Here is a 25964-nt window from a genome sequence, read left to right as displayed (position 1 = left end):
CATAAAATGCCCCCAACATATTCACACTTCTGTCATTTGAATGCTATCATAGGATCCGATAATTGTTTTCACCCAAGCAAAAAAAAGAGGTAATTGCGTTTGGGCATCAACCCAGTGGCACTTTTACACAAACAATGGTGCTCCCCTGACCAGCATTGTTACACCGAGTAATAAAGCAGTTGGTGATTAGCCTGTAACGTATCCATCTAATCAAAGATCAGTAACCAGACCTAGACTGTGCCAGCAAGGAGAAGGAGGACTGGGGTCTTTATTGCTGTTGGTAGTGATGTAATGGAGCTTAGAGAGCGAGAGAGAGAGAGAGAGAAAGAGAGAGAGAAAAGGAGAAACAGAGAAGAAGGAGAGAAAGAAAGGGGGGATAGTTGGATTGCTGTGGTTTGGATCTTGTTTCTGTATCGTTATGTTACACTCAGTAGAGCAGTAGATACCCAGGTAAGCACTGAATAAGATCTCTCTGTCCCTCCACCTCCCACGACATGAATGATTAAGCACCTGGTCCACAGTGCCCTGAGCCTGGGTCACGATGATGTGGAGGAGCATATGTGCTCACAGGCCTCCGTGCAGCATCACCAGTGCTACTACTGCAGCATACTGGATGAATATGCCACTAAACAAACCAGTGAAGAGGACAGTAAATGTGCTTTTTTATTAGTATTTCACAAGCTGGACTTTTGCCCACTAACGCTCAACAATCAGGTTCACTGATTGGCTCCATGCAAGCAGACACAGGAGGACGTGTTCTTCTTGTCTAACTTCTCTGGACTTGGTTCCTCATTGAGATTCTGCACCTGACAGCAGAATAACACAACTTCAGAAATGCAGGTTTGGGTTTTCTTTTGTGTTATAAAAATGTAATGAGTTAGATAATTTTATTTTCTATACATTATCATACGGGTGCTGTCAAAGAGTTTCAAAGTTGTGAATTTATGTTCTTTGAGTGGCGTTTTTTTCCAAACAGTCATCTTTGTAAGTCTCAAAAAAATGGTTTGAGATTTTGGGAAATATGCTTATTACATTAAAGTTAGCTGAGAAGATGGATACCATTGTCATACCCATTAAATATGAAGCTAAAGCCAGCAGCCAGTTAGCTTAGCACAAAGACTGGAAACGAGAGAGAACAGCTAGCCATTGATCTTTCCGGAGGTAACAAAATCTGCCTACCAGCAGCTCTAACGCTCACTAATTAAAATATTTGAAGTGTAAAAATGACAATATGCCATCTGTTTTCCCGTTTCCAGTCTTTGTGTTAAAATAAACTAACTGGCTGCTGACTAACTTCACATTTATTGGACACATATGATAGTGGTATCCATCTTCTCATCTAACTTTCCACCAGAGCGTGAGTAGGCAAATTTCTCTTAATGTCAGTCTAGTGCTTTAAGATGCTTTTGGGAAACAGGGCCCTGGTCAGTAGCCTGGGGTGAGCCCAATTAAAAACAGCATTGGAGTAACTCATAAGGACCTTTTGGGTTAAGAGGAGATATTACCAATACATGAGATAATCAGACAGAATCCTCTTTAAGAGGGAGCTAAACTTTCTTGTTACTTAATTGCTGCGTCTTAGCAGCGGCTCCCAACCCCCCTCCCTCCCTCTTTAAAGCTACCTCTTCTTCTCACAAAGATGAGGTCACTCTGTCTCAGGCAACACTGACACTCTAGACCAAGATGCGGGACCATCTCTTAATTAAAATACAATTGGTTGCGCTCTGAGGTAGCAAGGCAATTCACCTGATCTGACAATGGCTTAGTGGACTCATTATATAATCATTCTTTCCGCTGTGCATCAGATTGGGCTGTTTAATTATAACTAGAATTACAATCCACTTGGTTTGTATTATATAAAGTTACAAATAACACGTGCATGAGGAGAACCTTGTTTGTGTAGTCAGGTGCTTTCTTCAACTCAGACTTTCTTGTCCTCCTGGACTGAGAACGCCCATTCAATGTTCAGCCTTTCTAGCACAGTGTCTTTAGAAACACTTCTGCATGCTGCAGACAGCTTTCTTAAAAAGAAATACCTGCGGGACACCAAAGGAAACCTGAATAGAAAACAACAAACCCTTAGATTTTGTCAGCGCCCTGAATGAAAACCTAAAACATTAGCATTATTATCACCACTGAATTCATTAATCCTCCTCTTGACAGGAGCTTATCTGTTCATGTTATTACTTGTAATACTGTATGGCAGATCCCTAAGTCACGCTGTCCCAGCATATTGTCTGCTTGTGCTGCCCTGAGAGAAGTTTGTTCCCATGAAGAAAGGGGGTGTCACAGATACCCCACACCAGCACCACTACCATCACATCGGCAGATTGATTCTGACGTCCAAAAAAGGGTTCCTTCAATGATATTGTTCACCTGTCTCATTGGCTTAAAGTGGGTGGTTGGGAGGGTAGGAGGGGAGGGTTCGGCTATGGGAAGGGGGTCGGGTGAGGGTTATTGGTGGGGACACGGGGTGAGGGGTATTGTTGAGGAGAGGGGTGAGAGCATTGGGGGTGAGGGCCTGACAGGTGGAAAAAAACACTCTCATCTGACTAGCCTCCTCTATCCTTCCATGGGGCCCCGTGTGAGCAAAGTAATGAAGTCCAAATTACAGCACAGGATTGCTAAGAACAAGCCTCTATTGTTCGCCCTCGGGGCACACTAAATGAGTGTCACAGCAAGCAGCGGGGCATAGACCGTTACTGCACTATTTAGTCTGTCCCGTTGTCTCAAGACGGCCCCGTTTCAGAGGTTCTCAGATCAGACAAATACTGCTCCCCTCCTCCCCCCTTCCTTCGCCTTCACCCTTCCTCTGTACAGCCAACCCCTCCCCAACTCCTCACCCCAAAATAGGCCAAATCTCCTCTATTGTGTTTCGACTGCCTAGTGTGAAATTCACTGTGACGTTAAATGTTTTCTAATGAATAATTACTGAATGGATATGCAGGGGGAATTTGTGTAATGGATTGTAGACTGCATTTTAAAGACGTCTTTTTTGTCTCTGCTCCGTGGTATTTACAGGACAAAAACACTTGGCCTTTCTCAGAAGAAATGAGGGCCATAGGCGAAGGATAGAGGCAGGGGAGGAGGGGGGACGGAGGGCTTTGTGTCAATTAGATCCAATGGATTATCTTTTTTAATGTTTTTACAGAGAGAGTTGAGAATCAAAGGACTTCTGCTTCCAAAGGAGAGAGAAAAAAAATACAAAACCAACAAAAGCTGTGAAAACCTTTGGTCTAAGTGCTGAGAATGCAAAACAGATTGGTGGAATTTTTCCCACTATGCCTCTTAAATGTGCCGCTGTTTTGGGCTCCCCGAGTCCATTTGCACAGTGTGTTGTGTTTGGTTGGTGCGTCAGCTCTAGTGAACTACGGGCTGCCAGCCAAGGTCCCTGTGTGCTGTGTAGCGATCATTAGCTTCTGTCTGTTCGTCTGCACAATCACAGAGCTTTTCTTCAGACACATAGGACCTCTAGACCTCTTATTTCAATAGAACTAACAGGGACCATGTTTGTGCTTTTTCTGGTGCTTTTTTCAGCTTCGTGCTCCCCCATGGAGTCATTTATTCAAACATTCATTCAACCAGCCGCATTTGTCAACATAAATGGCTGAGAATTTTGAATATCATTGTTATGCATGCAGAATGTGTTTACACTCATTTATGAAGATGTTAACCCCAACAACACCTACAGTTATGAAGCACTGTGAAGTATTGAATGTGAAATATGTTTTAGAAATAGAGAAAACTTCTGAAACACTAGGAATTTGGACTCTTTGGTTGTGCATTTCGCTGCCTTACGGTTGATACAACTTGTTGCACAGGGTCAGCTGGACATGGAGGGCGCCCTGACTGCCAGGGACCGAGTTGGTATCCAGGATTTTGTCCTTCTGGATGAAACCACAGAGGCGGCCTTCCTCAGCAACCTCAAGAAACGCTTCAGCAAAGATCTCATTTATGTGAGTATGGGAAGGGACTTTTTTCTAAAACCTGCTGGCACCAAATTCATTTTAACAATTCATCTGATGATTTTAACTCTTTTAGACCTACATCGGCACATTGCTTGTGTCTGTCAATCCCTACAAAGAGCTGGACATCTACAATAAAAAACAGATGGAAGTCTACATGGGTGTCAACTTCTTTGAGCTTCCACCACACATGTGAGTGTATAATCTGCATGAAAATGATTTTTGTACGTGTGTGTCTGTGAGCATTAACACACCTGACTTAAACATCCCTACAGCTACGCCTTGGCAGACAACGCCTACCAAACCATGCTGACAGAGTACAACAATCACTTCATCCTCATCTCTGGTGAGAGTGGAGCAGGGAAGACAGAGGCCTCCAAGAAGATTCTTCAGTATTACGCTGTCACGTGTCCGAGCACCACTCTACTAAACACCGTCAGGGACAAAATGCTCATGTCCAACCCTGTGCTTGAGGTTTGATGGTTACTGATATTATACCACTGTAAGGAGATACCAAAAAGCTAACATTAATGAGTCTTGCATGGTATTGGTGTTTCCCCACAGGCTTTTGGCAATGCCAAAACACTGAAAAATGACAACTCAAGTCGGTTTGGGAAGTATATGGACATTCAGTTTGACAGCCAGGTAAGAATCAAGGGACAGATTCACAGAAGCGCTTCCAAGGAATAAATGAATCAATTATAATTCAGAAAGAAAAAAACAGGATGTTAATAAGAAGCAAATATAGTTATCCTGTTTTGAGAACATGAAGTTCTTACAAATGTACCTAGAAACAATAATCTAACCTACTCAGCTACAAACAATTAGGGGGAAAAATACTCAAGGTGCATTTACAGTATGTGAAAAAAAAGACAAATAACAAGTTTTAACTGTAAAATATATAATTTAAATGCTCAGGTTCATTGTAAAAATACATTTGAAGCATTAAAAGGTCTAAAAGATTCTTGCTCAACACCCACAAATACAACAATAGCTTTCAAGAAGAAGATATTTTATCCTAAGAAGGTGTTTTAAATCCGTCCACTGGACCATAGGCTATATTTTTTTCTGCAAGTTGTAGAGCTGCTGTCTTTAGGATCATGATGCCCATAGGGGGATGCAGTCGGAGGCCATATCCTGAACTACCTGCTGGAGAAGTCGAGGGTCGTGCATCAGAACCACGGGGAGAGAAACTTCCACATCTTCTACCAGCTAGTGGAGGGAGGAGAGGATGATCTACTGCACGAGCTGGGCCTGGAGAAAGATGCCCAGCATTACAACTATCTAACCCAAGTATGTGTAACTCTGTGTCAGGGGCGGATCTAGAGGGGTGGCTAAAAAAAATTCCTAGCCACCTAAGGTGCCACCCCAGTTTGGTGTCAAACTGTGAAAATAATGTGTTAGAAATAGAAATTAATTTAATGATATTTAAATATACTATTATGGTGTTAGGGTTAGGTTTTTTTATTTGGAAAACAAGGTATTGATCTCTAATGCTACCTTTAGATATTTCTGTTCAATGGTTTACTAATGTGCCACAATAATTAAATATTTTTTAGTCAAAATATCTTCATTTGGCAGCTTTCCCAAGCAAATATTGATATATGTGATTGTTTGCTACCCCTTAAAGTCTCCATATTTCTCTAGCTTCGCCCCTGCACAATGACCCCGTTTTAATCAAATAGATTTATAAGACAATAGTACACTTTCACAATCTGTGTTTGCTTGTTTCTGGCAGGGAGAGTGTGCCATTGTGTCTTCCATTAATGACAGAAATGACTGGAAAACAGTCAAAAATGCTCTGCAAATCATCAACATTGACGAGATTAACACTAATGTAAGTTGGATGCGGTTGCTCACGCTCTGATTTTAAAGCCCTCTCTCTTTATTAATTGCTTTGCATTGCCTAACAAATTTTCATTCTGTGCAGCACTTGTTTGGGATCGTTGCAAGCGTTCTCCATTTGGGGAACGTTCAGTTTGACTCCGACAGCAAAGGCCATGCCCTCCTGAACAACAATACAGAGCTGCGCTGGGTCTCTAATGTAAGAACATTTTAATAAAAAAGTCTTCAGATATTCAGGATCATTTAAAAAAGAAGAATTAAACTCACTTTATGATATTTTTCCCTGCAGCTACTAGGAGTTGATGCTCAGAGTCTCCAAGAGGGACTCACATACAGAAAGATTGAAGCCAGAACAGATCAGGTGAACACATGTTAAAATGTCCTTTAGTTTTATTTATGATAAGGTTGTGTTTCTATTTTAAACTTTCAATCTTTTATTTTTGTCTCTCTGTAAAGGTCCTCAGCCCATTCACAATCGATCATGCCATCTATGCCAGAGATGCCCTGGCTAAAGCCATCTATGGACAGACATTCACCTGGCTGGTCAACAGAATCAACGAGTCCATGGAGAACAAGGTGAGGAGAAGAGTGTAAAACAAATGACAAATCCCAAGCAGTGAGGATGAGTATTTACTGACTTTATATTTTTATTAGGATCCTTCAAGGAAGACTGTAATAGGGCTTTTGGACATATATGGATTTGAGGTTTTCTATGTAAACAGGTAGGAAGAACACACTTCATGAAGCACATTGGGAAACCTGCAAACTTATGAGTGATGATGTTTGACCTCTTTCCTCAGTTTTGAGCAGTTCTGTATAAACTACTGCAATGAGAAGCTGCAGCAGCTTTTTATCCAATTGACACTCAAGGCTGAGCAGGAAGAATATGAAGCAGAGGATATTGAGGTAATCTTGTAAACCCAAAACAAAAACTTTGGAGGGGCACTGAATCAATGACACTGATAGAATAGGTTTACATTGACTGCTTGAATAAACAACAATGTTTTATAATTCTTCCCCCAGTGGGAGCCAGTTCAGTTCTTCAACAACAAGATCATCTGTGACCTGGTTGAGGAGAGACACAGAGGAATCATATCCATACTGGTGAGTATTTACTGGGATAGAACTATACTGGAATAAAACACACAGGAGCTGAAGTATAATCATGTGTTAATGATAATCCTGCAGGATGAGGAGTGTCTCAGGCCAGGAGACGCCACAGATCTCACCTTCCTGGAGAGACTGGAAGACAAGATGGGAAATCACCCTCACTTTGTCACGTGAATTAAAACCTCATTTTAATCTAGTATACACACCTACAGAATACTTAATGCTAGATGTAAAGTTGCTTAAAAAAATTTCATTTTGAAATATTTACACGATCAGTGTTTTGGAGTTGCACATTTGGCAATTAAACACATGTTTTAATTAAATACAAACGCTGTCTAAACGATATTATGTAACTCAAAGCTTTGCCTCGACACTAACTCCATTCATCAACGCTCTGCTGGCTGGCGTCTTGTGAGCGAGCTGACAGTGAGCCGATAGAGACGGAGGATTAGGATTGGTCTGTAAAAGCCTCTCACTCTTCATCCCTCTGTCTCTCTCCACCTCTTTGACTGCAGGCACAAACTGGCTGACAAAATGACACGTAAGACTCTGGAGAGGGGAGATTTCCGTCTCTTGCATTATGCCGGGGAGGTCACCTACTGTGTTGTGGGTAAAAGAAACCAGAATGTCAGGCCCTGTTACTCAAACATCTAAACCTGTTTTATTTTGTTTTCAACTGACTAAAATACTTTTTTGTGACATTCTAGGTTTCCTGGACAAAAACAATGACCTGTTGTATAGAAACATAAAAGATGTAAGTCTGCAAAGATTACATTTGTTATTTATTGTTCCATAGTTCATAGATCTTTTTCACAGCAGATATTTTTTACTTATTGAAGAAACTGCACATTAATGACAACTCTGTTATATTATCAAACAGTGTTTAAGTATCACATATGATGGTAAATTGCTAAATTTATAATCTATATGTGCTACCTCACCTTCTTATAGCTGATTTGTCAGTCTAAGAATGCCATAGTCAGAGAGTGCTTCGCCACAGTGGATCCAGACAGCAGGCGAAGACCAGAAACAGTGAGTGCTGACCATGTTTGACCCTTCATATCCTTCAAATGTGTCACAAACAAAACTGATGTTACATATTATGGGAAAGGAGAGGTTTTTTTTTGATGCAACATTTTAACCCACATTATACGATGATATTCATTCATGTGAACAAAAAGCAGGACATATATTTAGACAAATGACAGCTCCATCTACAATTAGGTAGCAGTGTGGACTCCAGTCAAATGACACTGGACTCGAGTAAGTCTCGACTCCCAAATTTGATGACTTTTGACTCACAAAATCAAAATAAACTTGCAACTAAGTTAGGACTTTTATCACCAATGACTCATGACTTTACTTAGACTTGTCACCTCCCCCCAAGACCAACCACAAATACAACCATATTTTTGTTGGCACCCCCTACTAATTTGAACTCAAACAATGCAATCACATCCTTGGATTCAAGCATAAAGAACTAACGTTGCTTACTGAGTGCCAGTCAGAAAAAACGATACCTATGAATTGTTCACATGCAAAATCTACTCGATGGTCACATTAGGAATTGTTTAGGACTTGGGACTTGACTTGGGGCTTTTCAGTCTTGACTTGGGACTTGAGTGGAAAGACTTGAGACTTACCTTGCAAAACAATGACTTGCTTCTACCTCTGCAATTAGGAGATCACATAATACAAACTAGCAGAACTTATCCCGAAACAATTTAATATCCACATAAAAAAAGAAGAGAAGACAAAAGTCCATACAAAACATGTGTGAGACACATTTTTAGATTTTTTGAGAGTAAAAATCTCCACAGTGTCGAGATTATAAAAGAGAAGAAACAAGTGTTCTTGATAGAGTGACCACTGAGACATTTTTTTCTCTGTCAGTGGCAGTCAAACTGTGTCATCATTAAGCCATATGTATCTGACAGATGAGCTGTTGGGGATTATGACCCTCATGTTGTGTCTGTAGGTGGCGACCCAGTTTAAGAGCAGCCTGCTGAAGCTGACAGAGATCCTCATGGCTAAAGAGGCCTGGTACATACGCTGCCTAAAATCGAATGAGTCCAAGCAGCCAGGTACTTCAATTAATAGAAGCCACATGCAACGTATTTTAATAAGAAATGTTTGAATTGAATCCTCTCTCACCCGAACACAGGTCAGTTTGACGAAGCACTCATCAGGCACCAGGTGAAGTACCTGGGCCTGATGGAGCACCTAAGAGTTAGACGAGCTGGTTTTGCGTACAGACGCAAATATGACGTCTTCCTAAAGAGGTATGAAGGACCACAGAGCCTGGACCTTATTGATTTTTGGATTAAAAACCTCACTTTAAGTAGTTCCTCTCAGTGCATTTTAAATATGCTGAGTGGGTTGTTTGCTGCAGATATAAACCCCTGTGCCCGGCCACATGGCCTCACTGGAGAGGAGTGCCCGCTGATGGAGTGGAAGTGTTGGTTCAACATCTGGGCTACTTGCCATATGAGTACAAAATGGGACGGTGAGGACAGCTCTTCCTAAATACACAACACAGCAAACGCATTTTAAACAAGGAGTAACCAAAAAGCTTTTTAATTTTTTGCTTTTGTTATAGCACCAAAATATTCATCCGTCATCCAAGGACACTTTACGCCACAGAGGATGCTTATGAGAAATGCAAACATGAACTGGGTAAGAGCACATCAACTGTTTATTATTAGTTTTTAGTCATTACTCGTTGCACAGTGATTTAATATTGTGCTCTGAATTTGCAGCAACGAGGCTCCAGGCCAAATACAAAGGTTACAGAGCAAAAGGAGAATTCAGAAAGCAGAAGGAAGCTGGTAAATACCACAACACCTGATGTAGACAAGATGTGCTATGCTGTTTTGTCAAGTGGAGGAAGGACAATAACACATCCTCTATTATATTTTTACATCCACAGCCACAAAAATTGAAACCTGTTGGAGAGGAGTGCAGGCTAGGAAGGAGAGAGAGAAGAGAGCCTGGGCTGTAAAAGTCATCAAGAAGTAAGAAAGAAGATGAGTCATGTATCATTACAAGCTTACTGCCACATTTCTCACTAATGCAATATTTTACAACCAATTTTAGATTCATCAAAGGTTACATGACCAGAGGGCAAGCAAAATGCACAGATAACTCGGAGTACCTGGCCTTTGTGAGACAAAATTACTTAAACAGGCTTAAAAACACTCTGCCAAAGACCGTTTTGGACAAAACCACCTGGCAGTCTCCACCAGCTGTGCTCACAGAGGTACAACGATTAATCAAATGAATTGTCAAAAAGTTAAATACAAGCTAACATTTTTAGTTTTTGCTCTGCTTGTTTTGTCTTGTCAGACATCAGAACTACTGCGTAAACTTCACTACCGTCTTATGGTGCGGAAGTATGTGAGAGGCATCACACCCCAGAGAAAAGCACAGGTAACATACGTTTAAACACATTATATAACACTCATCATACATTCTTTTGTAGTGATTGACTTTATATTGTTTGTCTCTTCAGTTTCAACTGAAGCTTCTTACCAGCTCTATCTTCAAGGGCAAAAAGGAAAGTTATCCACAGAGTGTTGCTCAACCTTTTGTGGACACCAGGATCAGTAAGTATGAGATACATTCACACAAGAACATTTTCTTCTGAGCAATCATTTTTTTGACCACATTTAATATCTTTAGGTGAACAAGACATAAACATAAGGGTTCTCCAGATGATTCGCAATGAGCACATTAAGGTAATTATACACACTGAATTTAACAAAAAAGTAATAAAATTATGCAGCTAGAGGAAATAACATCAAATCAAACACAACTCACTGTGTTGTATTCTGTATTTCTGCAGTACAGCATCCCAGTAATCAAATATGACAGGAAGGGTTTCAAACCAAGGCCACGACAGCTCATCCTCACCCAGACAGCTGCCTATGTGATTGAGGAAGCCAAGATCAAGCAGAGAGTGCTGTACACCTCTCTCAAAGGTCAGTACAGGTTGATATATTTAACCTGCCACTAGGGATGTTTTCATAATGGCCTAAAAGTGTCTGTAATCTATGTATTTCAGGTATTTCGGTCAGTAACTTGACCGATAGCATCATTGTATTCCACATCACATGTGAGGACCCTAAACAGAAGGTGTGTGGATATATGATATGCAGCAGATGTCTGATGTTCTTGTTTCCTGTTCAAATTAACAGAGATAAAGACAGCACTTTCTTCAGTGTTAAAGCAGCTTTACCCTACTGAATATTATTGAAGGAAAAGAAAATATTATGTAAATTATTGAATCAAACAGCTAATTTACACAGAGACGTTTTTAAAGATTTCCAGGTAGATTCTTAAAAAGTTTCATACAAAATACAAAAATTAATGTAGGTTCCATCTGTGTGTTTATTATCGTGTGATTGTTTCAGGGGGACCTTGTGATGCAGTGCGACCACTTGTTTGAGTTTTTGACCAAACTCTGTGTCATTGCTAACAAACAGAATGCAGTCAAAGTGGTTCAGGGCAGGTGAGTCTGTGCTTCAGAAAGAACTGAAGAGACTGGGTTTGATATGTGCTGTGAGCTAAGGTTCTTGTGTTTGTGTTGATTCTCAGCATCAAGATTGAAATCCAGGCAGGTAAAGAGAGTGCGGTGGACTTCACCACCGGGCAGGAACCAATGGTATACAAGGCCAAGAACGGACACCTCATGGTGGTGAGATGAGTGTGGTTATGATGAAGAGCGTGCTTGAATCTACCCACAAAAGAGACACAACCTGAATTAAGCTGTTTGTGACTGCAGGTTGCCACTCGAGCCAGGACACGGTAAAATGTGTGGGGTTGAGAAGACACACAAGAAGCCCCTGCATATTTCATCAGGAGACCCCTAAGGGGAGATCAACATTTCTACAGGAAACACACCTGACCAGAAACAGCAATACTTTAGGAACTCTGCATGAGCTTGTTTTGTTTCACAGCAACAGGTTTCTCCTATATACATACATACATACTAGTCTATAACGGTTTATATTTTCCCACCGAAGAGTATTGAACTCTCATGAGAGGTTTTAACATGATTCTGTTTCACAAAGGCTCACGTTGGACTGTAAATCAAACATTTAGGTCTACAAAACACTCAACAATACTCCTGGACTGCTTCAAAGAATGTCTAATTCTGATTTTTGAACAATTAAGCCATATGTGTCATAATTTTGTATGTTCACTGACAATGGGAATATGCGAATTAAAAACAGAACAAAAGAATGTTTGTAGAAATTTATTTGTGATAAAGTATGTATAAATATAAAACATACATATATGTTCACTTCTGTACAACAGACCTACAAGTACTGTGATTGTTAGACATATTTCAACTCAAACCTATTGTGTGTGCAAACAGTACATTCTCTGATGAATGTGGCGATGAAGGACAGGTCTAATTTCTCTCCCTGTTAAAAGCTTGTAGACAGGATTCCCTTCCTGCCAGGGAGATCTCTGGTTACAGTCATTCACTTCAACCTCAGCATCCATCATTCAATCACCCCGGTACATTTAACACCTCAGGTCACAGCTCATGTTCCCAACACTGATAATAATGATCATTTAGTGGAGTGAAGGGAAGATGCATAAATGTTAAAACTAAATACGGCAGAAGCACTAGAGTGAAATGTTGCATCCGCCTGTGATATCTTAACTGTATCAAAAATCATTACATTTTAAAAAGGTTTAATTGCTATTATCTGCAGGCTACAAAATAGCCTTAATAACATCTAAGAGTAAAACAGTGCCACCATGTGGTTCTATAGTGTACAACACCTAGTTAATCCACCACACAGTGGACCCGTCAGAGCCACGGTAAGGAGAAGCAAAAATTATGTACATTAATTTTTAGCTGCTTACGTGATATAATTCTTGTTCTCCTGGATTTAATGTAGTTAGGACCTCAAATAACAAGATTTATGCTAATAATACTATATTCTTTTTGTAAAACTTTGGGCACCTGCAGTGCTGCGTAGAAACACCCATGTCTATGGGCTTCTGCAAGATAGCAGAATACAGTGATAGAAGTTATCATGACTAACAAACAGAGAGTAAAACACTACAGCCTGTCGGACCACATGACAAAGATGACAAGCGGACACACAAACAAACACTCACAAAATCACTTCACCACTACACACTGTTGATTGACACTCGTCTCGTAGTAGTCTCCTGGAGAAAAAGCTGGTAAAATAAGAGTGAAAGTGAGACAAGAGAGGCGCTGGGTGATGTAAGGCACAAGCGTGGTGCAAAGACTGTCCAGGATCGGAGACACAGGCTGACGGGTCGAAGGAGAAAGGTCACTGGTGGTGGTGTGTGCGGTCATCGGGTCGTTTGATATGAATCCTACGAACTCGCTCAATTCGTTCTCTCTCGTCGTCCTCATCCAGATGATGAGATCGTCCTGCGGCGCCCCCTGTGGCCTCCAACAGGGCGTTGTCTGGACCCCTCCCATCATGGGACTCATACAAGAGGATGTTAAGGGTCTCCTCATAGATTCGAGCCTCTGGGAACTCCACCTAGGAGAGAAGTGTTACACAAGACGTTAGAGAAATAACTAAAGCAACATACTGTAGCTCTATGCTTACAAAGGAGCATGGGTATATTACAAATACATATGTACCTTTGTCTGCTTCTTTTCTGTGGCATAAACAATGGATGTGCAGCACACTTCAGCAATCTTACGCCCCTGGCCATAAAATGACCAACAACAGATCTCATCTCCAATCACATCTTTGATGAAGAGTACACGACCGTTGAAACGCAGTGACAGCTTGTCAAACAGCTCAATGTTTTTCAGCATGTTGTCATCAGAATTGCTGGAGGAAAAATAAAACATGTTGGTTATTTATTAGGACAACTTGATCCTTCCTTTCTTTAATTCGACATGCTAGCTCCTGGTATCAGTTGAAGAGGATGCACCTGGTGTATGAATATTTGTTGTTGCTTCTGTTATACAGCAATTTGACAGTAGGCTGTGGAGACAAAGAAGTTTGTATTTTGAAAGAAAAATCTTGACGACACATTTTGCTTGACACTGAAAACTAGAAATTCTGCACATTATGTAAAAACACAACATACCTTATTTGAGGTTGCAATAAGCTTCTGCTCTTCCTTGGAGGAGGTCATCAAAGGCACTTTACAAAGGGGTTCATAGGTTTCTTTGTTCTGTAAAGACATTTTTTTTCACCATTAAAAACCTGTAAAGCTGCAAGACGCTTAAAGTATATGATAAGAGGAAGGATGCCACCTGGTGGAACTGAGTAGCAAAGATGATGAAGGTGAAGCAACACCCAACCCAACAATAACTAGGTTTATTGTTTTATCTATCTATCTATCTATCTATCTATCATCAAGAAATACTGAGACTTTGTCTTTTTGTCCCTCATAGAAGTTGAAAAGGAACAATAAAAATTATTAGATCTTCAACTGTATTTTCATACAAAGTTCTTATGCTTTAATTGATTTTAAATATTCAAAATAAACCACATCCATCCTGAATTGTAGCGTGAGAGATACAGTATGGGCAAAGTAGGTCTGACATATAGCGAAATTAAAATAGGTGGAATGATAAAGTATTTCAGAAATTATTCCAAGCATATGTGACTTAGTAATAGTTCTGTGGAGTTAATTTAACAAAAAACTCTGATAATATGAAGACAGATTAAGTATTAATAAAGTCCTCTGTGGCGACGGTACCTGCAAGGCAGCTGTACATTCATCAGCTAGGCCTTGGACAAGGTAATACTTGGCCTCAGCGAGCAGTTCCTCGGTTTCCCGCCGGCTGTCTGGGAGCGGTACTGCCCCGTCTCTAAGGTAGTTAAGGATTGTTCCAAAATGTTTCCCACACCGATCAATCAAGATCCAACCTGTGCATATGAGATGGTGAAACATTAATTGGTAATAGATCAAGGCGAGTGCAGGGAGGACATAAAACTCTGAATTTAATGTACACATTTCCATCACTGGCTCACCTTCACTGTCTGTGAGGACCTCCATCCTGCCACTGAACATGGCTTTGAGCATCGTGTCCTGTTTGGTTAGTGTCTGCATTGTAGTGTAGTACAGGGCCCCACCCACATTTAACTTCACATATTTAGAGCTGGGACTAGAGCCCTTGAAGGATGTAGTCCTGGTTGTAGCTGCCGGCACTGCCGAGCTCACCACACTCTCTCCTGACATCTCTTCCTGGTACGGAAAAAGATAAAACATAAAAGTGAAACCTTCATGTCACTGATATAACTTGGATTGGGGCACTCAGTGGCAAAAGTTAGATTAGATTATTAACACACATCTCAATGTTAATGTTAATGTAGGGAGCTCTTTTTTTTAAGGATTATTTGCAACCAAATCCAACAACGCATTAGTCTATCTTTAAATATTTTCTGATTTCCCTAACTCGTCTGTAGCACTTTAAAATCCAAACCCATCTGTTGTTGGTATTATATCACCATTTTAACCATTTTAATCAGTTAAATAAAACAGTATGACTCATGTATTTTATTCCTGACACTGGAAGAACATTAGTTTTTACTTTATTAATGCTAAATCTGTGATAAAACATGAGGCGACTGTCTTTATTGAAATAATGTGTTTTCTGGCTAACACACAACAGTCTATAACAATAATTATTATTATTATTACACGTTTATTAAGTGTCCTTTATCGAATAAGGGACCTCGCAGTGGGTCTTTCACACTTTTAGTACAATTTAACGTTAAATAAACATTTCTCCTTTCAGTTCAGGTTGCCTCGATAAAGCTATAAAAAGGTTAAAACGGGGCAGAAACACGACTTCAGACACTATTACATACTATTACTATTCGGCTGACCTCTCTTTTTAAAAGCACTAAGTAATATTTAGAGTTATAACTGTTTATCCCGACTGGTTTTTCCCTTTAAACACTGAACCCGCATCCCTTAAATCCACTAAGTTAGTAATCAAATTACATGTTTGCCAGCGCGGCTAATGAGCGAGCTAGTTAGCATTAACTAAAGTTAGCCTAGATTATAAAACAAATCGGGGGGGAAATCCACATATAAAGACACCGGCTACTAACACAAATCTATCTACCCACAAACTGACAACATGTTTGAGTTCAGCTTTCGATAAAAAACACAAATATAGTCACCATAGAAGCCGCAGCGGACTTATTGATTGTAGCTTGCTAACGTCAGTCAGCTAACACCCACTTCCTTCCGGTGTAACGCTGCGCAGTTATAAAAAAAATGACGTAAACGTCCTGGTGCCCCAGTTAAAGGGACAGTACACATTATTTAGTTTGTGCTTTTTAAAACGCGGTTAAAAAAAAAGACACATAAATAACAATGTTCTTCTCCTTTCGCCGCATTTTTATGTCACACTACTTCCAGTCAAGCATGTTAAAGATAATAGCTTTAATTACAGTAGCTTATCCTGCATATTTCCGCTGTTGAAGGAGTAACAGTGATAACAGTCCCCCCACACCACCACCACCACCACACACACACACACACACACACACACACACACACACACACACACACACCCAGCATACTGGACAAAAAGCTTTATCCACCACTAGAAATAAAGTTGCTGTTGCTACAACACGAACAAAGATAGTTTGGGATACTCCAGACTCTTCTATCTATTAATACTCTCACATCAGGAATTACACTTACAGACAAAACACTACCCGGAATCATTTAATGCGACACAAGGGGGGGGGATTAATGGCTGCAGTCAATGTACGGATCTCCTCTCATTGTTTACATTTCGAAACGGTATGTTCGCTGTGTTTTTGAGGCTGTCATTGATACGAGATCAAACGTAACCCCGCAGCGATGATACCTATCACTAAACTGGTGTGAAAACATTCTCCTTGAGTCAGTATCAAGCCGACAAGCGGCGAACTAGCCCTGTGTGCTAACTATCCCAGCTCCATCTTTACTGTGTCGTCCGCTGCTCCAGAGATGGCAAGTTAGTCTTCGTCTTTTTATTTGGCTTTGCTGCTGCTTTTGGATCTCAAGGACAAACCAAATGACTGAGGGGGTATAGCGCCTGGTGAGCCTGAAGGCCAGACAAAAAATCTCCCATTAGCGGACATTTCTCGCAGGTAAGTTCACATACTGTGCTCACTCAAAACAATGTGATGAGGTGCAGTTGCTAGGATGCAGTATTAGGAGAGTTGCAGTGTCCATAAAGCGCAAGCATGCGGATGATGATCAGTGTGTGCAGTTTTTTGCATATACAGCGGGTTTAATTCTTCCTTTTTCCAGGGTGCACAATGTTCAGTGTACCTCAGAGCTCCAAGTCCGAGTTCCTGGACAAAGCCAGGCAGGCCAGGGAGGAAAGGAGGGGGCAGAAGGACAAGGAGAAAGCAGCAACCCACATCCAAGCCCTGGTCAGGAGATTTCTCTGTCGCTGCAGACTCCAGAAGCAAATAAGGTAGTTTCCAGTTGTATTTATTGCAGATTTACTAGTTCAGTATGTTTGCATTAAGTAAAATAATGAATATTTGGTGGTAATAGAACCCGTATTGCTCATTATTTCCCCAGAAAAGAGGTTGATGACTATTTCCAAGCTTCTGAAACTGGGACATCAAAGAGAAATGCGCTGTCAATTTTTAAAATTGCTCGGAAATTACTGTTCGTATATCGGCAAGAGGATAAGATGGTGAGTTGCTGTTTTAGATCAATACATTAATAACAAAAAGTTAGTTCACTTTCATAATACTTTCTGTTTGTGTTACTTGGAGATTTTTTTTAGAGACTGTTGCAAACATAGCAGTAGTAGTTTAAATACTTGTCTTGGACTGTGTGACTCTAATGACTGTAATTTTGCACCTCACACAGAGATTCGAGAAGCTCTGTCGCGCTATCCTTGCCAGCATGGAGGTTGAGAATGAACCTAAAGTGAGTGTGTGCATGTGTTTATACCCTCCACATACCAGACATTTTTTTTAATGGGATTTTTGTCTCAGTGACTGTTCTCATATTTGTCCCTCAGGTCTGGTATGTTTCCCTGGCTCTCTCCAAAGACCTCACCATCCCCTGGCTCAAACAGATTAAAGACGTGCTGTGGACCTGCTGTCAGCGACTGAAAAATTTAAAGGTTAGTCTTGATGTGAAGCAGAAGTTAAGTTTTTAAAAAAAATATTATTTCTATTCCTCTAATTATACCTATCTCTGTCTGCTTTCTGATTTTCAGCCTGATATACTTCAGGACAATAAACTGGTAACACTGTACCTCACCATGCTAGTGACCTTCACAGACACTTCAACCTGGCGGATAGTCAGAGGGAAGGGTAAGTCTCAAGTCAGGCGGAGGTTGTTATTATAAACAAATCTCTTGTTATTGCAGGACATGTTATGAAAATCATAATATTTTCCACTCATTCTTTTAGGAGAAGCTCTCAGACCCGCTTTGACGAGGATTTGTGAAAATATTATGGGCCATCTCAATCAAAAGGGATTCTATTCAATGCTGCAGGTTCAGTCTCACAGCTTTTTCAATTTTATCAAGACATTTAAAGTCATCTGACACCTATTTTCTCCTTCAGTTCCAGCTGTCATATTAATAAAAATGCACCTTGTATTTTCTTGTGTAGATCTTGCTGACCAATGGATTGGCTCGCTCTAAACCGTCTCTCTCCAAAGGCACTCTGACGGCTATCTTCACTTTGTCATTAAGGTGAGCTGGAAAGTCCAGTTTATACATGAAACAGGTCTGTTAAATCCAGTTTGATTTTGTGTGGCTGTCCTTTTTTTTAAACTAAATCTCTTATTTTTCAGGCCAGTCATGGCTGCTCACTTCTCCGATAACCTGCTAAGATCATTCCTCATTCACATCATGTCAGTTCCAGCCGTTGTATACCACCTCAATGTCCTTACTCCCGAGGTAAAAGCCCTGTCGTATATCACATGTCGTTGTTGCGTAGTGGTACTGTGTCTAATAATCTGAGCTATTAGAGTAGGTTTTAATATCTCCTCTGCCTTTACAGTGTATGGCATCCATCCAGACGCATGACCTGCTGCGGAAGTTCATTCTGTTTCTCAGCCGGGAAGAACAGTGTTTGGACATCTGTGTGTGTCTTGAGGGGAGCCACACACTCTGCTTACTTGGTATAGTATTTTTGATGAATATGGGCTCACGCTTTCATTGATGCAGTCTAATTGTGTTCGACCGTTACCGCTGTGGCTGCTATACATCTTTCTCTCGTTTGATAGGCAACCTGATTCACTTGGGCTTCCTTAATGAGAAAGTCCTTGAGGAGGAGGCCAACCATTTTGTGAAGGACCTGACTGACATGCTGTCCTACTGCCAGAGATATGTATCCCAAAAGAAGTCCAACCTTACCCACTGGCACCCTGTCCTGGGCTGGTTCTCCCAAACCGTAGACTACGGGTGAGTGAAATACTTTAGATTTACTTGAATGACTTCAACAACTTAATATTCTCCAGAAAACTGCGTAGAAAAGGGTTCCCAGGAGGCCCAGAATATACAGATTGAAGAAGGATCTGAGGCATTTTCTTGAGGCAACATTTCTTTCTATGGCACAAAAATCTAATTGTGCTTTATAGACAAAGAAGAGCTTGATGGATTCTGGCTGCCTGGTGTTAGCGTTAGACTGAATATTAAGCCATTATATATATTGTATGTCTTTAAAGCCCAATTATTTATGTTCTTAATGAAAAAAGTGTGCTTGTCTTTGTCTTTCCTCTGCCTTCTCTTCTCTGCAGTCTGAATGAGTCAATGCCGCTGGTCACTAGACAGCTTCAGTACCTGTGGGGTGTTTCTGTTATTCGGACGCTCTTCAGTGACGTCCTCTCTAAAAAGCTGGAGAGTCAGGAGCCCACTCCCCCACCCCCGCAACCCAGCACGTCCCAAAACAATCTACCAGTTAAAAGTGAGTCATAAACCCAAACCTATTCCAATAAAATAAGTAAGTTAAAACAAGTACAGTCTGTTGACTTTAAAAAAAAAAAAAAAAAAAAAGTTTAAAGATCGTTGAAGGTTCTCTGCATCCCTGGTGTGTCTGTGTTTTGACAGACCTCTTTAAGCGGGCCTTTCAGAAGTCAGCTTCTGTACGGAACATCCTGAAACCAGTCGGGGGGAAGCGAGTCGACTCAGCTGAAGTTCAGAAGGTGTGCAGCATCTGTGTGCTCTACCAGACTGCTCTGTCTACGCTAACGCAAATACGGCTCCAGATACTCACCGGTCAGTGCCAGAATGTTCTTCTTTTGTAAATATTATACAAACATTTTGGAAACCTCCTGGAGTAATGTACATTCTCTGTTTTTCTGCAGGTCTGACGCATCTGGATGACCTTTTGCCCAAACTGTGGGCCTTCATCTGTGAGCTCGGTCCTCAGGGAGGCCTCAAACTCTTCATGGAGTGCCTGAACAATGACACCGAGGAGTCCAAGCAGCTCCTGGCTATGCTCATGCTCTTCTGTGACTGCTCACGCCACCTCATCACGTAATTTTCACTTATTTTTGCTGTGTTGTGCACAAGACGCCCCCAACGTAGGAGCAAAATCTTATGACGCACTGTTGATGTGTTACAGAATTCTGGATGACATTGAAGTCTATGAAGAACAAACATCTTTTAAGATAGAAGAACTCCACACTATCTCTTCATTTCTGAACACATTTGTGTATAAGATGATATGGGATGGCATCTTAGGTGAGTGTGTGGCCTCACTGAATCTGGAAAGTTATGAATATGGCACCTAATGGAAAAGGTATATTTTTACTGAAACAGTTTTGTATTTTGCGTTTAACAGAAAATGCTAAGGGAGAGAAATTGGAGTTGTTCCACAGTGTTCATGGCTGGTTGATGGTGCTTTATGAACGGGACTGCAGGCGACGATTCACCCCTGATGACCACTGGCTGCGCAAGTAAATACAAACACTGAATAGCTGTTAAAACCCTAAACACATCAGCCTTCTGTTTCAGGAAAGCTGCTTTGTGATTACATTTAAAAGCTCACCATTACATCTTTGTAACATCTATGTGTTGCATTCAGGGACCTTAAGCCCAGCCTGTTGTTCCAAGAGCTGGAGAAAGGCAAGAAAAGAGCCCAGCTGTTACTGCAGTACATCCCACATGTCATTCCACATAAAAATGTAAGTAAACAGGATCCTTTCATATTTGCCAGAGTGTCGTTTTCAGTTGTCTAATCACTTTCCCTCTCATTTTAGAGGGTGCTGCTTTTCAGGAACATCGTCACTAAGGAAAAAGAAAGTTTGGGCTTGATCGAGACCAGCTCTGCTTCACCACATGTCACCCATATAACCATTCGTCGCTCACGGATGTTAGAGGTATGGTGTCAACTGATCAGATTTTTTAATATACTACTCTGCAAGTTGTTCCATAATAACATGTTTTTCCCCGTCCTAAGGATGGATATGACCAGCTCCGCCGATTACCAGCGAATTCTATAAAAGGCGTCATTCGTGTGAAGTTTGTCAACGATCTGGGAGTAGACGAGGCTGGTATCGATCAGGATGGTGTGTTCAAAGAGTTTCTTGAGGAGATCATTAAGAAAGTGTTCAATCCTGCTCTCAACCTGTTCAAGGTACGTCAGGCAAAAAAAGACAAGCATAGTTATGCTGCTGATGTTGACTGTTTTGTGTGATATTATATTTATTTTCCGTAGACTACGAGTGGAAACGAAAGGCTGTATCCTTCACCGACATCGTACATCCATGAGAACCATTTACAGCTGTTTGAGTTTGTGGGGAAGATGCTCGGGAAAGCCATCTATGAGGTACATTCGTGCTTTCTGAGGAAATGCCCTCATCTGTTGCTCTCTACTCTGAATATTGTGTTTTAGGAAACCTTCAGTAAATATGTAACTGTAACTTCTGTACACGCAGGGCATTGTTGTGGACGTCCCTTTTGCCTCCTTCTTCCTCAGTCAAGTCTTGGGTCACCACCACAGCACTTTCTACAGCTCCATCGACGAGCTGCCCTCGCTGGACTCTGAGTTTTACAAAAACCTCACTTCCATCAAGGTCAGCTATAATTCCACCTTTTTTTTTTTATTTTGTTTATCACATTTTTATCTCATGCCTTTTTTTTTTTTTTTCCAGCGCTATGATGGAGATGTAGGGGATCTAGGACTGACTTTATCCTATGATGAAGATGTTATGGGGCAGGTAAGAGTGGAAAATGTGGAAGATATAATACAGTGTAGTTAAATACCTGAAATTCATAAGTCAAAACCTACTTTGTGTGTGTTTCCTTACAGCTTGTCTGTCATGAGTTGATACCTGGGGGGAAAACCATGCCAGTCACCAATGAAAACAAGTACGTAAATTAATTCCAGATAAATAAATAATAGGGTACTGACCCATTTTAAGTTAAAAATGTTGCTGTACTCAATAGAAATGACTTTGCCATTTCCTGCAGGATCAGCTACATCCACCTTATGGCTCACTTCCGGATGCACACGCAGATTAAGGAGCAAACGGCAGCTTTCATTCGGGGCTTCCGCAGCATCATTAACCCAGAGTGGCTGCACATGTTTTCCACGCCTGAGGTTCAGCGTCTCGTCTCTGGAGACAATGCTGAGATTGATCTGGATGACCTCAAGTATGTGACATTTCAGACATCTTTAATGAGCAGACTGACTAATTTCTTCTTCTTTTCTTGCTGTGCCACCACAACACTTACACATATTGTGATAGAAGTTTCCCTTAGTAGTCAGCAACAGACTCTTTCCTTCATCTATGCTTCTTGTGTACAGAGATGCTCATCCTTGTTGTCTTCCTCTCTCTTTTTCAGGAAACACACGGTCTACTATGGAGGTTTTCACAGCAGCCATCGTGTCATCATCTGGCTATGGGACATCCTGTCCAGTGACTTCACTGCGGAAGAGAGGGCTATGTTCCTTAAGGTAAATTGTTGTTGTTTTGTAACAGCCAAAATCACTCTTTTCTACCACAAGGTGGTTCATAATTGTCTTATTTTTTTGTCTTTTAAATGTCTCTTTACAGTTTGTTACCAGCTGCTCAAGGCCACCTCTTCTAGGTTTTGCCTACCTCAAACCACCTTTCTCCATCCGTTGTGTGGAAGTTTCAGATGATCAGGTAAGAATGAAATGGGAGGAAATCACTGCTGCTTTCAAGTTATGTTTGTGTTGTAGCTGGCATCAATGTGTTATGTTTGTACTAATGGAGCATTTTTCTTGTGTTTAGGACACTGGAGACACCCTTGGCAGTGTTCTTAGGGGCTTTTTTACTATCCGCAAGAAGGAGCCTGGAGGTCGACTTCCCACTTCATCGACGTGCTTCAACCTGCTCAAGCTGCCCAACTACAGCAAGAAAAGCATCTTGCGTGACAAGCTGCGCTATGCTATCAGTATGAACACAGGCTTTGAGCTCTCCTAACTCAGTTGCATCAGGACAATCTTCACAGGAGGGTTGTGTTCAGCAGCCTGAAACAAGCAAGAGGCTCGGCTTACCTGGACTGGAGCCTGTCACATCAAAGGGGCATCACGTAGACAAAAGGGGACTCATTAAGGACCTACAAACTCTCCCTTTGTCTCTTTTTAAAACTGGATGAGCTCTGCTCAACTTCAGCCCACTCCCTCACATCAAAGGGGATGCTGTTTCTGCAGCACAATCCAATTTTTAGCATCTCCCTTTGCCACTCCCAAAATTCAATATGTCGTGTATTTAACTTGATGAAATACGGATATACAGTGGCTAGATCTCTGTTTCTCAGGCTTAACAGAATCATTCTCTGATCTAACACTCCCATTTTAAGCGAACTGGAAAGCAATACAGATTCAATGCAAGCCATTAGACACGTGGTCGACTCACTCGAGTGAAACCAAGCGATGCATTGTTAATATACTTACAAGCTTGGACTCCATTAGCCAAGCAACTTTTAGCAGATATTGGATGAGTGTTAAAATGTTTTGCTGAACATAATGCATCTTTTATAAATGGAAGACAAATCAATGTCTTGTGTTCAACCTCCATGGAGGAGGTGTGGCTCACAACAGTGATCCTGTGTTTATTACATTATGCCCCATATTTGAGGTAAATCATTTTGACCTGGCTCCATTTCTCCCCTCTAAAAGACACTGCAGTCACCTGAGAGAGATGCCAGCCCTCTGGTTTTTATGTCTTGACATCTGCCTGAGTCCTGGTGAAGCAGTGGAACTGCTGAAAAGATATCCTTGCTGTAGCATTTGACTTCTGAGTAAACAAAAACTGGAAATGTTTTGTCACTTATTTGTATCTGCCCAGTAAAGCGGATACATTTGTTCATTGTCACACATCTGTGCTTGACCTCCACTCCAAAAAACCCCCCTGAAGAGTTAATCAATGATGTTAATCTTTGTACTTAACACTAGTAAGACTGAAGATTTCTCACTACACCTTTGAATAACGCTGAGTGCCTCATATTACGCCATCTCCCCTTTGCTCTCACACGTCAGACTGTAACCAATATCCACGTATATCGGAAACAAGCCATAGAAATGGGGGCTATGTACCTGGACTTATTCTTTGCTCCTACTAACAAAAAAACGCAGCAACCCAACCACTCTTCTACAACAACAACAACAACAACCGAGGAGGGTTTTACTACGATGCCCTCCAATCTCTGTGGACTTTTTAAGCCATTCAGAAAAGAATTTGAGGTGTATAAACCTCTCAACATGATGTCATGGACTGGTTCGTCAACCAAATGTGACTGCTTGATTTAATGTTCCTTTGGATGGAAATGTTGCACACCTCTTGGCTGTTTGACATGAGGGTGAATGTTACCTTATAAGCCTAAATATTTCCTTACACAGGGTTCCATTACATGATAAAGTTAAGGAAGAGATTCACCAGAAAGAGGATTGCACCTTTCAGAGAAAGGGTTAAAAGAAATATGAAATCTTTACCAAGTTCTTTATTATGCAAAAAGTGTTTTCTGTAATGAATGAGTATGAATACTTCTGTTAATAAGTAACACAAGCTTTAGAACATGCTGGTCATTATTGTCTAACTAGTAATACCATGGCCACTAACTTGTGTGAAAACAGAAGAAGTGATTATAATTAAAATGCAACCATTATCTATATATAAATAACACTGGTTGTAATTAACCTGCAGTCTACTAATGAGATTTAAAACTATTTTCGAATCTGACAAATCAGTCCAGAGGATCTTGCTTCAGCGCTCCTCCTTTTTAATCTATTCAAGCAAGAAGTGGAAACACTGCGGATGGATTTACACGACACGCTACACTTGAGTGTGTGTTAGTGTGCAAGAGGGATGAAAGATACCTCACAAGCTTGTCTGTCTTGTCTGATGAGGTCGCTCATCTGTTTTAAAATGATGTCAAGAGTAGGCTATATAGGCTTTAAATGTACCAGTGGACTGCTGATGCTGACTTTGAATATCCACCCTTTTTAGTACATAAAATAATAAAAATGATCCTTGAAATGTTCCCACCTTTATGTGAAAGTTTCCATCTCTTTTTAAAATGTCTTTTGAAACTGGCTGCACTACAGTGTGGAGTGTGTTGTGTAAAAAAAAAAAAAAAAAAAAAAGAGATCCAAAGTAAAGATTTGTCCACGTGTAAGATACTTTTTCCCCCTGTAATGTTAAATCATGTACACCAGTATTATATAAATCATTTACTTTAAATCATTTAAAACACAATGAGTGTTCTTTCCATTTAAATGCTGGCTGCAGGGGTGAATCTAGAGCAATACTCATGGGGTGGCATGGAGACTTTAAAGGTGTATATATATGTTTATTTAATTGGGAACAATCGTGTCTATTCATTTTTGCATTGAAAAGCCACTAAATGATGACATTTTAACTAACATTAGCAAAGCACTGAATAGAAATATATCTAAATGTGGCATTAGAAATCACTAAATTGTTTTATTTACAAATCTAAAGACATTTTTCCAAAAACATGTTATTGAACTTAAGCCTATCACTTAAAAATATGACTATAACAGATTAGTTTTTGTTTTTTAACACTATTTTTTAAATTAATCTAAATGAATGTGTTGCATTTGACAC

At 40.6% G+C, this 25964-nt stretch overlaps 3 protein-coding genes across 3 annotated transcripts; 2 read left to right on the top strand and 1 right to left on the bottom strand.

Annotated features, from left to right (window-relative positions):
* The first annotated feature begins 587 nt into the window (after nucleotides 1-587).
* Nucleotides 588-12158, top strand: myo1ha (myosin IHa). The gene is made up of 32 exons (XM_051422053.1): nucleotides 588-840; nucleotides 3822-3956; nucleotides 4042-4157; nucleotides 4241-4439; nucleotides 4530-4610; nucleotides 5079-5258; nucleotides 5704-5802; nucleotides 5896-6009; nucleotides 6100-6171; nucleotides 6267-6386; nucleotides 6465-6532; nucleotides 6611-6716; nucleotides 6834-6914; nucleotides 6999-7090; nucleotides 7436-7530; nucleotides 7628-7674; nucleotides 7872-7952; nucleotides 8899-9004; nucleotides 9085-9202; nucleotides 9313-9426; nucleotides 9520-9596; nucleotides 9680-9748; nucleotides 9850-9934; nucleotides 10017-10179; nucleotides 10266-10349; nucleotides 10432-10525; nucleotides 10602-10657; nucleotides 10765-10900; nucleotides 10984-11054; nucleotides 11333-11430; nucleotides 11517-11616; nucleotides 11704-12158. Exons 1-32 carry the CDS (start codon nucleotides 835-837, stop codon nucleotides 11728-11730), a joined length of 3090 nt encoding a protein of 1029 aa, XP_051278013.1. The 5' UTR covers nucleotides 588-834; the 3' UTR covers nucleotides 11731-12158.
* A 6-nt stretch (nucleotides 12159-12164) lies between these two features.
* On the bottom strand, nucleotides 12165-16187 carry kctd10 (potassium channel tetramerization domain containing 10). Its single transcript, XM_051422054.1, has 7 exons — nucleotides 16073-16187; nucleotides 14915-15128; nucleotides 14640-14809; nucleotides 14022-14108; nucleotides 13863-13915; nucleotides 13564-13759; nucleotides 12165-13459 (listed from the first exon to the last, which is right to left on the bottom strand). Exons 1-7 carry the CDS (start codon nucleotides 16073-16075, stop codon nucleotides 13241-13243), a joined length of 942 nt encoding a protein of 313 aa, XP_051278014.1. The 5' UTR covers nucleotides 16076-16187; the 3' UTR covers nucleotides 12165-13240.
* A 310-nt stretch (nucleotides 16188-16497) lies between these two features.
* Nucleotides 16498-25377, top strand: ube3b (ubiquitin protein ligase E3B). Its single transcript, XM_051422051.1, has 27 exons — nucleotides 16498-17035; nucleotides 17199-17367; nucleotides 17478-17595; nucleotides 17775-17834; nucleotides 17929-18033; nucleotides 18130-18226; nucleotides 18326-18411; nucleotides 18530-18612; nucleotides 18714-18819; nucleotides 18923-19043; nucleotides 19149-19326; nucleotides 19662-19828; nucleotides 19972-20139; nucleotides 20229-20400; nucleotides 20489-20607; nucleotides 20708-20822; nucleotides 20951-21050; nucleotides 21126-21245; nucleotides 21326-21502; nucleotides 21584-21694; nucleotides 21804-21941; nucleotides 22020-22085; nucleotides 22178-22236; nucleotides 22339-22521; nucleotides 22714-22825; nucleotides 22926-23018; nucleotides 23127-25377. The coding sequence occupies exons 2-27, from the start codon at nucleotides 17207-17209 to the stop codon at nucleotides 23316-23318; spliced, it is 3207 nt and encodes a 1068-aa protein (XP_051278011.1). The 5' UTR covers nucleotides 16498-17035; nucleotides 17199-17206; the 3' UTR covers nucleotides 23319-25377.
* The last annotated feature ends 587 nt before the right edge of the window (nucleotides 25378-25964 follow it).

The sequence above is a fragment of the Dicentrarchus labrax genome, unplaced genomic scaffold (assembly GCF_905237075.1).
Source record: "Dicentrarchus labrax unplaced genomic scaffold, dlabrax2021, whole genome shotgun sequence".
NCBI lineage: Eukaryota > Metazoa > Chordata > Actinopteri > Moronidae > Dicentrarchus > Dicentrarchus labrax.
The sequence above is the reverse complement of the archived record's forward strand: the minus strand, read 5'-3'. Positions and strand labels throughout refer to the sequence as shown.